The sequence below is a fragment of the Sycon ciliatum genome, chromosome 1 (assembly GCF_964019385.1).
Source record: "Sycon ciliatum chromosome 1, ocSycCili1.1, whole genome shotgun sequence".
NCBI lineage: Eukaryota > Metazoa > Porifera > Calcarea > Leucosolenida > Sycettidae > Sycon > Sycon ciliatum.
This window is the reverse complement of record NC_088643.1, coordinates 82,582,871-82,596,190: the sequence shown is the minus strand read 5'-3', so window position 1 is coordinate 82,596,190 and position 13,320 is coordinate 82,582,871. Positions and strand designations below refer to the sequence as shown.

General features: G+C 46.2%; 1 protein-coding gene across 1 annotated transcript in view; it reads left to right on the top strand.

Moving 5' to 3' along the window:
* The window catches only part of LOC135808203 (phosphatidylinositol 3,4,5-trisphosphate-dependent Rac exchanger 1 protein-like), a 43,354-nt gene that overhangs the window by 18,683 nt on the left and 11,351 nt on the right, over positions 1-13,320 (top strand). Inside the window, exons 17-30 of the mRNA XM_065321362.1 lie at positions 2,602-2,837; positions 3,114-3,253; positions 3,752-3,840; positions 4,600-4,825; positions 5,019-5,181; positions 5,702-5,848; positions 6,442-6,580; positions 6,890-6,966; positions 9,948-10,051; positions 10,430-10,490; positions 11,677-11,835; positions 12,051-12,135; positions 12,372-12,440; positions 12,948-13,085. Of these exons, the coding sequence (XP_065177434.1) occupies positions 2,602-2,837; positions 3,114-3,253; positions 3,752-3,840; positions 4,600-4,825; positions 5,019-5,181; positions 5,702-5,848; positions 6,442-6,580; positions 6,890-6,966; positions 9,948-10,051; positions 10,430-10,490; positions 11,677-11,835; positions 12,051-12,135; positions 12,372-12,440; positions 12,948-13,085 (1,833 nt within the window). The remainder of the gene's footprint in view (positions 1-2,601; positions 2,838-3,113; positions 3,254-3,751; positions 3,841-4,599; positions 4,826-5,018; positions 5,182-5,701; positions 5,849-6,441; positions 6,581-6,889; positions 6,967-9,947; positions 10,052-10,429; positions 10,491-11,676; positions 11,836-12,050; positions 12,136-12,371; positions 12,441-12,947; positions 13,086-13,320) is intronic.

Sequence of the window (13,320 nt, the reverse complement as noted above, 5' to 3'; positions counted from 1 at the left end):
ACTGGCATGTGCTTCTTTGACCTGGCGAAAGCCTTTGACACTGTTTGGCATAGAGGCCTGATTGCCAAGTTGGGTGCCTATGGCATTGGTGGCAACCTGCTTTGTTTCTTTGAAAGCTACCTAACTGACAGGTTACAGGCTGTACGCGTCGGCAACACCCTCTCGTCTCCCCAGGCAATTAATTCTGGTGTTCCACAGGGGTCAATCCTGGGGCCACTATTCTTTTTAGTCTACGTCAATGATCTACCGATGTCTGTCCCTAATGTTTCACTGTTCGCCGATGACACCACAGTTTCCGCTTCAAGTAGTTGCAAGCAATTGCTAGTCAATGACCTCCAGAAAAAGATAAACTCCACCATTTCTTGGATGTCGACTTGGAAGCTGAGACCGAACACTAGTAAGACCAAAGTGATGTTCTTCTGTAGCGGTGCTAGTGATCAGTTCTGTAATGTGTCTTTATCATGTCCTGGCAGCTCATCGACCATAGAAATTGTCCATGATCATAAGCACCTTGGTATAATTATTGACGACTGTCTAACATGGGCTCCTCATGTAGACTATATTTGCAAGAAAACTAGTAGTGTTCTCGGCATCCTATATCCTCATCGTTCTCATTTGCCAAATACATGCCGTTCTATGTTTTATCGCTCGTATCTATTACCTATTTTCCAGTATGCATGTCAGTCTTGGTGTAGTCTAAGTCAACATCTTGTGAACAAACTTGAAATCCAACATAACTCTCTTCTTAAAATATTGTTTAACAAGCAGCGTTTATTTCCTAGTCTTGAGCTCTATTGTATCAGCAATACTCAGCCACTGCAAGATAATCGCAAACAGCAGCTTTGCGTTTTGATCCACAGAATTCGCCTAGGTAAAATTCCCATTCATCTCTCCGTATTCAATTGGTTTTCTCTGTCCCGGTCCACTCGTAATAGTCTCTCACTTCCCCGTGCTAATTCAGCCGCATTTACCAACTCTCCTCTGTTTTTGTCCTACAGCCTTTGGCTGCAACTTCCCCAGCATGTTAAGACATCAAAATGTCTTTCCAGCTTTAAAAATGCACTCCGATCGCATAATGTAGTACGATAGGATCTCATTGCTGTATTCTTGTCTATCCTTCTTTCTTCTCTTTTTCTATATTCCTTTCTTTTCTTTTCTTGCCGTGGTTGGCTATAACCCCTCTCTCGCACTTCGCGTGCCAATTGGTCATGAACCACGAGTTGAGTGAAATAAATAAATAAAAAATAAAAATTATCTTGGACTTCCTGGAAGTGGAAAGGTACCAGGGAGAGAATGAGGTCGACCATGATAGCCAGGACACAGTACAGTCATGTACATATCCAGCGATATGGCTATTTATAGCGGTAGAGTGCAGCGACGGTGCGAAAAAATGCCCCAAAGGCCCAAACGCGTCCTGCTCCAGCGATTTCGTTTTTCTTGATCCCAGAGTTTCGATTTTTGCCTGTGTTCTCTTGAAAATATCACAAGTGAAGCCCCTGCAAAATTGAGCAAATCAACGCGACGAAAAGTCTCAAATTCTGGATACTCCAGTCGCACTGCGAGCTTTTGAAATTGCGAGATCGCGGCTCAACTTACGAATGATTTATCTCAAGAGACATTGCTCGCAGCGCGTCGAAAATTATTTCAACCGACAGCTGAGAGTTTTCTATTCGACCTGGATATTTGGATCGTTGGATTTGAGCGAGATTTGACTGAGTTGCGATCTGTTGAAGTTTTGCATTCTTACCAGATCGATCGTGCGCCCTACCAAAAATGCCCAAAAACATTGCTCGTTTGGAACATTGGGGTTGGGGGGGGGGGTTCCGGGCAACGGGAAACCCCTGCGTACGCGCCTGCGGACCGCGGTGTTTGTACTTGTAGAGCGACACTGTCCCCACCAGAGTTCTATTCTTGAGCACGGATGAAGAGTGTGAATAGTTAAAAATACACATTGCTATAAATAATAAATCCAGGTAGTTGCATTGCTATGGTGCACAGCCTCAGGCAATTGCATTTCAATTTTCAATGAGCATTGGTGTTGTAGCACAATGCATTGCAGCATTTCAACGTACTTCCCTGTTTAGTACTAATTGTTTCAGCGCTAAATGTGTTCCAAGTCCTCAGGCGGATGAGCATTTTGATGCGAGAATGAACACTACTGTGTTCTAGTCTTGCAATGCCAGGCTGTTAGCGACATCAGTGATTAGTCATGACAGAACAGGTCGAGCAGGATTTCCATTACCCAATGTAACTGAGTGTTTCATGCTCAATGCAACCCTCACGCACCATTAATTGGATACATATGCCAGCTTTAGATGGGAAATACAGCTTTGCCACCAGGCACTTTGAGCACCTCTGAATAGTAGAATCATTCTACTATGATTAGTTGTTGTGCTGCGTGGATTTACTGTGCCTCCTCATGAGCCGTCCACATTTTCAAACATACATGTACTTGTGCTGCCAGTGCAGCACATTTTCCACTGTGGCGTATTTTGTGACTCTGTGTGCATGTGCGTGTGTGTGTGTGTGTGTGTGTGCGCGTGTGTGTGTGTGCGTGCATGTGTATGTGTGTTCGTGTGACTTACGTTGCGTGTCCCACAGTGGACGGCAAGAGTCAGTTCAGAGACCGGGAGGACATGCACTACCGCTTCTGTGCTGACGAACTCAAGGAAAAGACAGAGCTAGCAGCCCCTGGTGCAAGTCAGGTGTTGGAAGTCCAGTCAGCGGCCACTACTCGTGCCATCAACATTCGGCCGAAAACTGACACACTCGGCTTCTCGATCAACAGCAGCCGGCCCAACGTGGTGTCCTCGGTAGTTGCGACTGGCATTGCAGCTGTAAGTCAAATGTGAACATGCTAGTAGTGGTGTGACTGTCAGTTTCTGACAGTGTGACTGGTCTGGGCAGTAGTAGTGTGTTGGATGATCAGCAGGTGTAGTGCTGAATCTACTATTCATCATCACTTCGGGGCACAACTATTGATTTGTTGATCATGCCTGCCCTTGCGTGATCAAAATATTGTTTCTCCGAGTGCGTGAAGACCTGCAATACAAGCAGCGTGTAATAGTCATAAACCATGCCGTGGTCTTTCTGTTCAAATTCTTTCTAACCAGACTCAAGGTCTGACAGTCGGTGCCAATATCCACACTGTCAATGGCGTTTCGGTGGTCGGCATTGACGTCGAGTCCATCGTGGGTTTGTTGCGCAACAGATCGACATGGCTGTCGCTCACCTACATGTCGCCTTCCACAGAGTAAGTGCACTTGCGACGTGTGTCAGTGTGCCAGTGTGTCGATGCGTCCTTCCCTCCGTTTTGGCTGGATTACTTACACTGGCATCAGTTCACGTGTGCTTGCCCAAGTCCTGATTGTATCTTGTCATACCCGTATCAATGGTCATTATTTGTCAAACCGTGTTTGTCATACCAGCCACATATTTCGTGGAGTTCCATGTTCCCCAGCGCCTTCTAGGGCAAACTGGTGTCGATGTCCTAGAAATGTACACGCATGCCTAAGCAAGGAACTCCAGGCTTGAGGGCTATGTCCGGTCGGTTTTGGCCGCGCCTTATATGTCCAGTCCAGTTAGCTGAAGCATGAGTCCGGAAATTCTTCCATACCGCACCCCAGTCACATACCTGCATGTGCACTTGAAGTACTGCAAGCATATATCCTGTAGAATTGGCTAGCTCCATCGCTCATGACAGACATGTTACTATGGCTTAGCATGTGCTTTGATGCATGTGTTGTTTTAGGATGAAGCGAATGCAGGTGGCGTCTGGTGAGAAGTATGGATACAGCATGGGTGGTTCACAGCCAGTCAGCATCACACATGTCGTGCCAGGTCAGTTCTCTTGCCTATTCTCAGCGTGATACACATTAAACAAGATGGCATTGTTGTGCTGTGCATCGGGTGCTCACGCGCTGCAGCCTTACATGCTGGACAGTAATAGTAACTTAGTACTTGATTCTAATTTCAGCATTTCGTTTCGAATGGCGACAGTCTTCTGACAGTCTCCCTTATGTTAGCCGGTGTGGTCCAAGGAATTATGATGCGCCCAGTTTAGCTATTCACATTCATTGATTTGATTAACATACATCGTGTCTTGCCATAAGACCTGTGCTTAGTGAGCACTGCAATAAGAAACCCCGATCAATAGAGTCTTGTCATCTGTGGCGCTTCGCCGCTGCATATAATTATCTCAATCTGTTTAGATCTGCACAGTAGATGACTTGCACTGCTCACACAGTGCCCAATACCCGGGGCAGAGGCTGAGCGTTCTAACATTGAAGTCAGGACGATTTGTTGCAACTCAGAGTTACAGGCGCAGCGCTCCTCAGGCAACATCATATTGCCTGGTTATTGTAACTGTCGACTTCTGTGTGTTTGCATGTGTGCAGTAACACAGCCTGGCAGTAAAGTTTGGCTATCTGTACGCCATTGGGCGGTCAGCACCACATACAGACTTGGCTACACTATGCTATAATGCACTATGATCATGTGCTTAGCTCTACCTCATGCCAAACCATTGGGCCCAAGAACCACGTACAATGCATCAAATCCTATTGATGTGTTTTTCTCTTGTATCCACTGCTCCTGCAGACTCGGCTGCCTCTCGTGTCGGTCTGTTCCCGGGTCTTGCTATTGCACGTGTGGATGACCATGATACTCTACAAGCCGGTCTACCCGTGGCCATGAAAATTCTTTTCGGTAAAAGCCTAGAAGATGACGATGATCATACAGTGGTGTTGCGCACTCAGTCTACTGCTGCCGTTCCATCCATCGTAGTCGACGACAATCGAAATCCGGACTCAGATGCCAAGAAAATGTAAGTTGGTGACTCAGCAGCGTTCACTGTGTTGCTCTCAGATGATTTGGATATCAGTTGCTACTTTTAAAAAGTCCAATCACTTGTTCCATCTTCACATCACCACATCCACTTCAAAGCATTTGCTGTATGTGCGTGTGCATGCACGTGTGTGCACGCGTGTACGTGTGTTTGTTTATCTGTATGAATGCAGCTTGTCTTGGGTTGCGGAAGAAGACAAGAAGTTTGACATCACGGTGGCACTACCTGACATAATCCACAACGTCCTCTACAACTATAGCACACCGAATGGATCAACGGTTCAGGTTCAGGAACGCAGTATCGAGTCGCTCTTTACCTACAGTATGCCAGCAAAGGTAATACACTGCACCCATGTAAAGTATCCATACTAGTACCTCTTGTTCCACTATGTGGGTGTTTCCCATGCATCTGGTAATTGCGTGACATATGTTCAGCTACATAATAGCTAAAATTAATTTCCGCTTGGAAATGTGTTCAACGCACCATGCACATGTGTTCAACGCACCATGCACACGCACATGCGCGTGCACGTGCACGCGCCTGAGAAGGAGAGTTTCAGTCTACAGTATGTACACTAGTATAATACAGCCATGCCATGATGGTGTTCTTACAGCCATGCCATGATGGTGTTCTTACAGCCATGCCATGATGGTGCTCTTACAGCCATGCCATGATGGTGTTCTTACAGCCATGCCATGATGGTGTTCTTACAGCCATGCCATGATGGTGTTCTTACAGCCATGCCATGATGGTGTTCTTACAGCCATGCCATGATGGTGTTCTTACAGCCATGCCATGATGGTGTTCTTACAGCCATGCCATGATGGTGTTCTTCCCTGCTCTGTGTACCCACAGCTCTACGCATTGTGGGCAGCCGAGGATGCAGCCCTGTCGGAGGATGTGCGGCGGTTATCAGACACACTGCCTGAGAACAATCCCTTCTCATCTTACCTGCTCAACTACAACCGCCGACTAAACCGTCACGTTGGCACGTATCGTCAGGTAAATACAGTGAAACCTGTCTAAGGCGACCCTCAAGGGACGAGAAAAAGTGGTCGCCGTGGCCAGGTGGTCTTCTTATCCAGGTTCAGTGGGTCACGTGACCATATCCACATGTGATACATCATTTTGATCAGTGCATCACAGTGCACACACCTATGCTACTCTAGCACGACTCATGTGCCTGGGGTCCTCAGACCTGTCAAATGCCGTGCATGCACCACGTACATCTACACTTCCTGCACTGATGTGTAGATCTACCATGCCTGGTGCACCATGCAATGCGTACATTTACATGACCAGCACTGTGCAACGCGGTCGCGGGTGGGTGGTCGTCGGTCGCATTGAGCGAGTGGTCGCCTTATCCGAGGTGTTTTGAACGTGAATGCGTCCGTGACAAGGAAAAGTGGTCGCCATATCCGAGTGGTCGCCATTACAGGTTTTACTGTACTACTAAATAACTTTGTCACCTTTTGCATTTAATTTGCTTGTGGAAATTGGAGTATGGCTCATATTGACTCATTGGCTATGGTCCATTCTATGGTCTTGTTATCATTCATCAACTGGTTGTGTTTTGTTTTCATCTTCACCCTCAGTGTGAGGCAAGTTTCCGTCAAACTCACTTCCCGTCATTCAAAGGCAATAAAGACTCCGCGCGTATCTCGTATGCTGGTTGCCCGATGAACTGTCACGTCTACGAACTAGTGGTTGAGACGAATACCATATCTGGTGAATGTAAGTTGTGAAGTATGACGAGTGTGCCAAATATAATTGTGTCTACATGTATTTGCCGCTTTACCATTGTACAGTGTTACCGCAGGCACTCAGCCAGTGTCAATCAATGATCATCATGGGGACTATGTCTGACTGTGATTGTTTCATCTAATGTTGTTTTAAGCTATGCTTCTATTTAATGCGCTCCCCTTTGTACCAGTGTACTTGGTTTCATGTCTAATGCACTTTGTTCTGTGTGTGTGCGTGCACGTGTGCGTGCGTGCGCGTGTGTGCGTATCTATTCTACATGCGTGCGTGTGTGCATTCCAGCATTGCACAGCACACACCATAGCGTGCTATGCGCAGCTCCGTCAACAGTGCACCAGATGGGCAACTGTGGTCTGCAGGTGAGTGGTGCTAGAACTCTGTGGCATGGTTCCCTGTATGTCTTTGGAGCTGGGCTGGTGATACTTCTGGCATAAGATTACAATGCATTGCCTATGATGGGATTGCCCATGCAAAACGACATCTAGACAATGTATTTTTGTACTTTACTCAATACTTTAGACAGGTAATTGTTTTACGTATTTTAACCAGTGAGGCCTTATCAGTGAAAACTACAGTCACACCTCAGTATAGCGTGCCTCCAAGGTCTGCGCAATCCCAACTTTATTGCTGGACTACTGTATACTAGTATTCACCCACGGCTGGTGCATGCAAAGCGAAAGTGCATGGTCCTCAAAATAATACTTCATAGTCCGTGTTGTCTTATATCAAGAGTACATAACCCCCAAGAGTGTGCAACTCCAGCTATGGGGTCTGCGACGGCAGAACTTCACATCACGTGATGAACCCGTACACATTATTTGCACTCTGTGCATGATAGATACAGGGTTGTACGCAGCCCAGCTTTGGGTACAACTCTCTTGTGGTCACTTTGCACTGTTTGCCAGCATAACCTTTTGAACCATGTCACGTGATGTGAAGTTCTGCCGTCGCAGCACAGCATAGAGGTTGTGCAGGCAGTTGCACACTCTTGGGGGTTATGTACTCTTGCTTATATTCAGGCTACTTTATCCTGAAGGTTTCCTGTACATGCTAAGTAGGACTGAACTGCAGTGAGACCGGTCTAAGCCGACCACCATGGTGACAAGAGGCACAGATATTTAGGATAACCCAATGTACTCATGCTAGAAAGTGCTCAAATTACAGAAACCAGCCAGCGACGCATACTTGTACCTAATATAAATACCGTAATCTCGCGCATGAAAGTGTGACAAGTGTTCCCTCGCGTGTTCAACGTGTTTGTCGACAACTTGCAGCTTTTGTTTTTGAGTTTTTAACACTTAAATCATTTTATCGCCTATGTTGAAGTGTTGACTTTTTCTTTCTTTTTCTTTATAGTTACCGTATTTCCGCGCATATAGAGCCATGGCGTTATAGGTGAAACATCGCTGTTTTGGACCAACTTATTGGAGAAAATAGCCTCGGTTTTAACGCCATGGTGCTAAAAGTGAGAGACGCGTACATGGAAAAAATCGGCAGAGTATGAACTTCGAGTTCTCGTGCGGTGCCGTTGGACGTTCATGTCGAGCATCCATGTACATGTACTTTCAATTTTCCCTGAAAATTTCAAATTGTGAACCTATTGTGTACAAGGTGGCATACAAACTTTGTGAAGGTACGGTGGCGGTATGGCATGTGACCGTGGGGATGGGCACATGCAGAGAGAATCACCGCTACTGTAGGTTCACTGAAAGAATTGAACTCACCTTTAACGCCATATGCAACTTCCTCCACATTGAATTTTGTTCACTTCTAACACCATGGCTTTATAAGTGAGGGTGGCCTTATATTCGGATATAACGCCATGGCTTTATATGCGCGGAAATACGGTATGTGTTTTTTCCTAATTTCCAACATTCCCTGTACTATCCTGAAGAGAAGGGAAAGAAAAAGTTTGATAGAAGGAAATGTGTACTGAATTTGTGAATGTGCGTTGTTGTGTACGCTACAGTTGCATGCGAAAGTACCGATTGCGAAATTTAAGGACATGTTCTTATTATCGAATATAAGAGCACTCTCGTTTATAAGAACATGCACTTATAAGTGAATGAAAATCACAAAACCACACGAGGTTCATCATGGTTACATTTTACTGGCAATTACCAATAATATGCGTACTTACTACTTACACATGTACATGTCGATGCGATGTTTGTCTCTCGCATATAAGACCATGGTCTTATAATCGAACAAAAATGCACTTGTGAAAGGACAGAAAACAGCGAATTTTCGATTATACACAAGATTTCGGTATATACTGTATAGCAGGAAATTTTCAGACGGAAATATTTTCGGACAAAGCCGAATTTCGACCTTTCGTCCGGATTTTATTTTCGTACAGTGCTGCATGCTAAATGCATGTGTTCGCAAGCAGTACCCATGTATAGTGTACATAATTTCACATGAACAAATTTTAGTACGGAATTAATTTTAGTACAAAAGAGGCCGTGTACGAAATCGTACGAAAATAAATTCCGTCCGAAAATTTCCTGCTATCTCTTAGCCTGTCAAACCCTATATTATAGGGTTTTCAGCCGCGCGTTCTATCTTGAGCTCTCTTGAGAGCCCGCTTGGCTGCTATGGCAACTAGACGCCTGGGCCTACATACGTAGAATGTACGTACGGTTCTCTTGCTGAAGACCGTGATCATTTTGTTGCTGTTTTCTTCGAGTACGGTTAGTTTTAGTGCAGCGCTGTCGTAACATTTTCTAGACCCTATATCTAGGGTTTGATTTTTCACGATGGAGGAAGAGCAACTTGAGTTAGTGGAGACGAACTCGGGCGATGAGAATGTTCCTGGCGACCTGGTGTCGACTCAGGATGATGATGTCGATGTTCCAGCAGCGTCGGATGCTCCTGAAGAAGAAGGCGAAGCATCAACAGCGGCTGTCGCAGCTGCCGCTCCCGCCATTGCCGTTTCTGCATCAGCTGATCCACACGTGGGTCGGAAGCAGCAAATGCGGCGACACTCGCGCACGTCGTAGGAGCGCTCCTGCTAACATCAATGGCAATCCAGTGAAAATATCAAAAAAAACCAAGTGAAACTGTGTGTATTGTGTGCCCAGTTGTGAGGACTGATCAAACCCTTTCTTTAGGGGTCCTAACCCTATATATAGGGTCTTTATGTGTAGCGTTATGTCAAACCCTATATATAGGGTTTCCTGGTGACAGGCTAAGAGATACAGTACTTCTACCTCTGTGTAAGCCATCGCTTGTTGTACCAAGTACCAATTAAGGAGGGTGAGCCGCCCACTTCTACATGTTGCACAACATCTGTACTACCCCGTTTGTGCCGTGTGTTGTGTTCACGTGTATTCTGCAGTCACAAATGACAACACTGGACAGCATTCTGGGTGTTCGGGCTATGCTGACCAACTGCCAGCGTCTATGTGCTCGCGTGTGTCAAGCAGCTGATGTCATTCATCGGTGAGTTCTCTCTTTGCTCGATGCACCTATGCCCTAATTCAATACAACAAACACTCAGATTTTTATATCAGTAGGGACCTCTGCACTGTACAGGATTCTCTCTACAAACTCTGCTTACAAATGTACGAATGTGCATATTGTTTTTTGTAGTTAGAAATGTACTTCAGAAGAAGTTCGGGCTGAGCCAGATTTTCGACTTCAATTAATATTTACCAATCGTGAGTGGAGAATTCTCTATGGCATTGCCTTTTCGAAGTTTTCGTCGATCGGTGTGTTTGTGCCTGGGTGTGTGTTGGGGGGGGGGGGGGGGGGGAGGAGTTGTGGTACATGTTGTACCAACTCTTTTTTTCTGTACAAACGTTTTGCACATCTTTACAGAGCATCCGGTGATGATTATCATGCACGGACATCACTGTCCTCTAACCCATCTTACGGACCGGTGAGTTGTGGCTTACACGCAGTTTTAGGCCTTGGCCGAACAAAGCCGGACTGCTGAGACTTCTAGTGATAGATGTATGCCGTGTGTGTGTGTGCGTGTGTGTGTGTGTGTGTGTGTGTGTGTGTGTGTGCATGTGTGTGCGCATGTGTGTGTGTGTTGGGAAGTGCTCTTCTATACAATTAGTTATTGTAAAGTCCTGGCCAGAGAAATCCGCCGTCATGTATATATTAGCACTAGGGGTCAAACGGGTGTACCTTTAACTAACGAACGGGTAATTTTCTTACCGGGCGGGTAAACGGGTACCCTTTAGCAGCCATGTTTAATTTTTGCGCGTTTTTTACATAAATAATGATTTTAATTTACATTTGGATCTGGTCTCCGGATGCATTTTGATATCACATTGTGATTCGCGAATTTATTTGTGTCTGATAGTTGCAGAGGCAGACCTACTAGGTGCGAAAATGCAACAACAATGCATGCAGACATCCAGGCCGGCAGGGTGGAGTTGTAAATAATTGATTCCCGCCGGGAATGCGCGATCCCAGCGGTGTTGTTCCGTACTGACTGGATCATCGAAATCCAAACGGGTACCCTTTTACTAACGGTACCAGAGATTAACGGGCGGGTACCCGGAACACCCCTTTGACCCCTAATTAGCACCGATGACTTCGCGGCCCTAGCACCACATACACCGCTCTGCTCACTTGAGTACGGCGCTACTTTGTATCTTGAGGTCTAATTTATCTGGCCAGAATTGTAGCTGGTTCCTGTATCAATATAAATGTGTGTGTGTGTATCTGTCTGTCTGTCTGTCTGTCTGTCTGTCTGTTTGCCTGTCTTTTGTGTGTGTTGTGTCTGTTGGAGCTTTTCTGTGCCAGAGAATGTGTTGCTTAGCCATTTCCCTTCCAAAGCAAGAATTGCCGTGCCCGTTGATAAGCTGACGGAGCAATTCTTTTGCGGCAGTCTGTGTTTGCCTGGCAGCCTACAGCTAGCACGGCCACCTTAACTCTTGACCACACCACTTGTTTCTACTCTCTGATAAGCAAGTATTAGAATGCATTGCGGCCACGGCAATGAAGTAATACAGTAGTACTGTTGCGCTGCATTCTGTTCTCTATTCCTTGATTTCATCTGAAGCTGTACCCGTGTGAGTACTGAATTTGTGTTGTCGTTGTTGCCATGGCAGAGTCCGTTCATCAATTTGTCATCGAGCTGTGTGAGTCTAGCAAGCGTTGTGAGTGGTGTCAGCGAGGACGAAGGCGGCGATGACACCGAGGACTTTGCCACCATCAACCTCAACAGTCCAATGACACCTCAGTCGCGTGCCATGGCGTTCTGCTCTCAGGTAAGGAGTGTCCTACAGGACTATGTGCTCGCACATCCACGAGCACAGGACGTGTCGACTGTTGGGCAGTTTAACAGCCAATTGAATCGTCTTTCCCCAGTTTCCTGTTGTTAGTCGCGAGGTGTTGCTATGCCCGATGTCGTTATTCACAAAGTTGACTCTGAATCATGCGACCACTGTGCTCTGTTTTCTGTTTGTTCCTGTGAAATGACCAGGTGACGAAATACCTGGGCAGCTGCGTCAACAAGGCCGTCGTGAATGCTTTCCTTGTGACCGATGGGCTGCTAATCAGTGCAGGAGGTAGGCCATTGCTGTGAACCATCTGAACCCGCAAAGAATATTTCCCATGTGCCTCTACATGTAAATGTGATGGCGTGTGTTTCTTTGCAACGTGCGTTACTGCTGATCCGCTTGTGTGCATAAAGTTTGAGCAAGTCGTGAATGGAAAGCCTTAGTACTGCATCATCAGCAGAAACAACGACAGCCTCTTGACTTTACTGTACTCGTACTCTTGTACGCGTTGTGTTGTATTGTAGCGGGTGATAAGGAGCGCAGGACCTCCATCAGTCAGTACCTGGAACCGAACATCTCGGCGGCACATAAAGGTACAGACACTTTCTGATAGCTACTGCCGTTCATTGCCATTGCCACTCGTGAAGTGGTGCTGCCATTCTGACGAACGAGATAGGCTTGTGATATGAATGCGTGTGGTTCTTGACTGGCAAGTTCATGATATTCCCACCGATATGCCATCGAGCAGAACAGGCACAGTTCGTTGTGACTATGAACTAGTATGAAGTACAATGTAGTTTCATAGCTTTCAATGGCACTGTTGACCTGTGACCTGTGTGAATGTGCCGACGTATACATGTGCAGTGCTACTGACGGAAATCTGATCATGCAAGTCAGTGTAAAGGCTTGCACTGTGCTGCCCCCAGACCTGTGAACACGGGGGGGGGGGGGGGGGGGCTGTGCATGGGTACAGGGTGCTAACTCGACTCACGCAATCGGATTTCAGTGAGTAGCACTGTCCTCCGTTTAGTACAAGCTTAGAACTCTGTATTTTTGCCGTTTTGCTCATACACTCTCACGACTTGCTGCGTCCTCTGCAGCTCTGACAAGTAGCATAAGCTCAGCCAATGTCATGGTGAAGGAGAACGAGCGTCTCGCGGCGCTCATCCAAGCGAATGAAGCACCCTTTGACAAGTGTGTTTGGGAATTGTTCGAGAACCTCAATACATTACACTCAGGTAAGTCTCTACCTGTGCATCACAGCTGCCTCGAATGATTGGGAGTGCTTTATGATGATTAGTTGCTGTCTATGATGTGATATGCTGGGCGTACTGCAAGATTGCTGTGATTGCATGGTAATTATCAGTGAGATGAAAAAGAGGAAAAAGAAATGAATGACACTTTTCCATTTAGAAACGAGTTATGAACCAACTATCCACTGTAACAAGATAATAAGCAGCCAGAAAGTGCGAA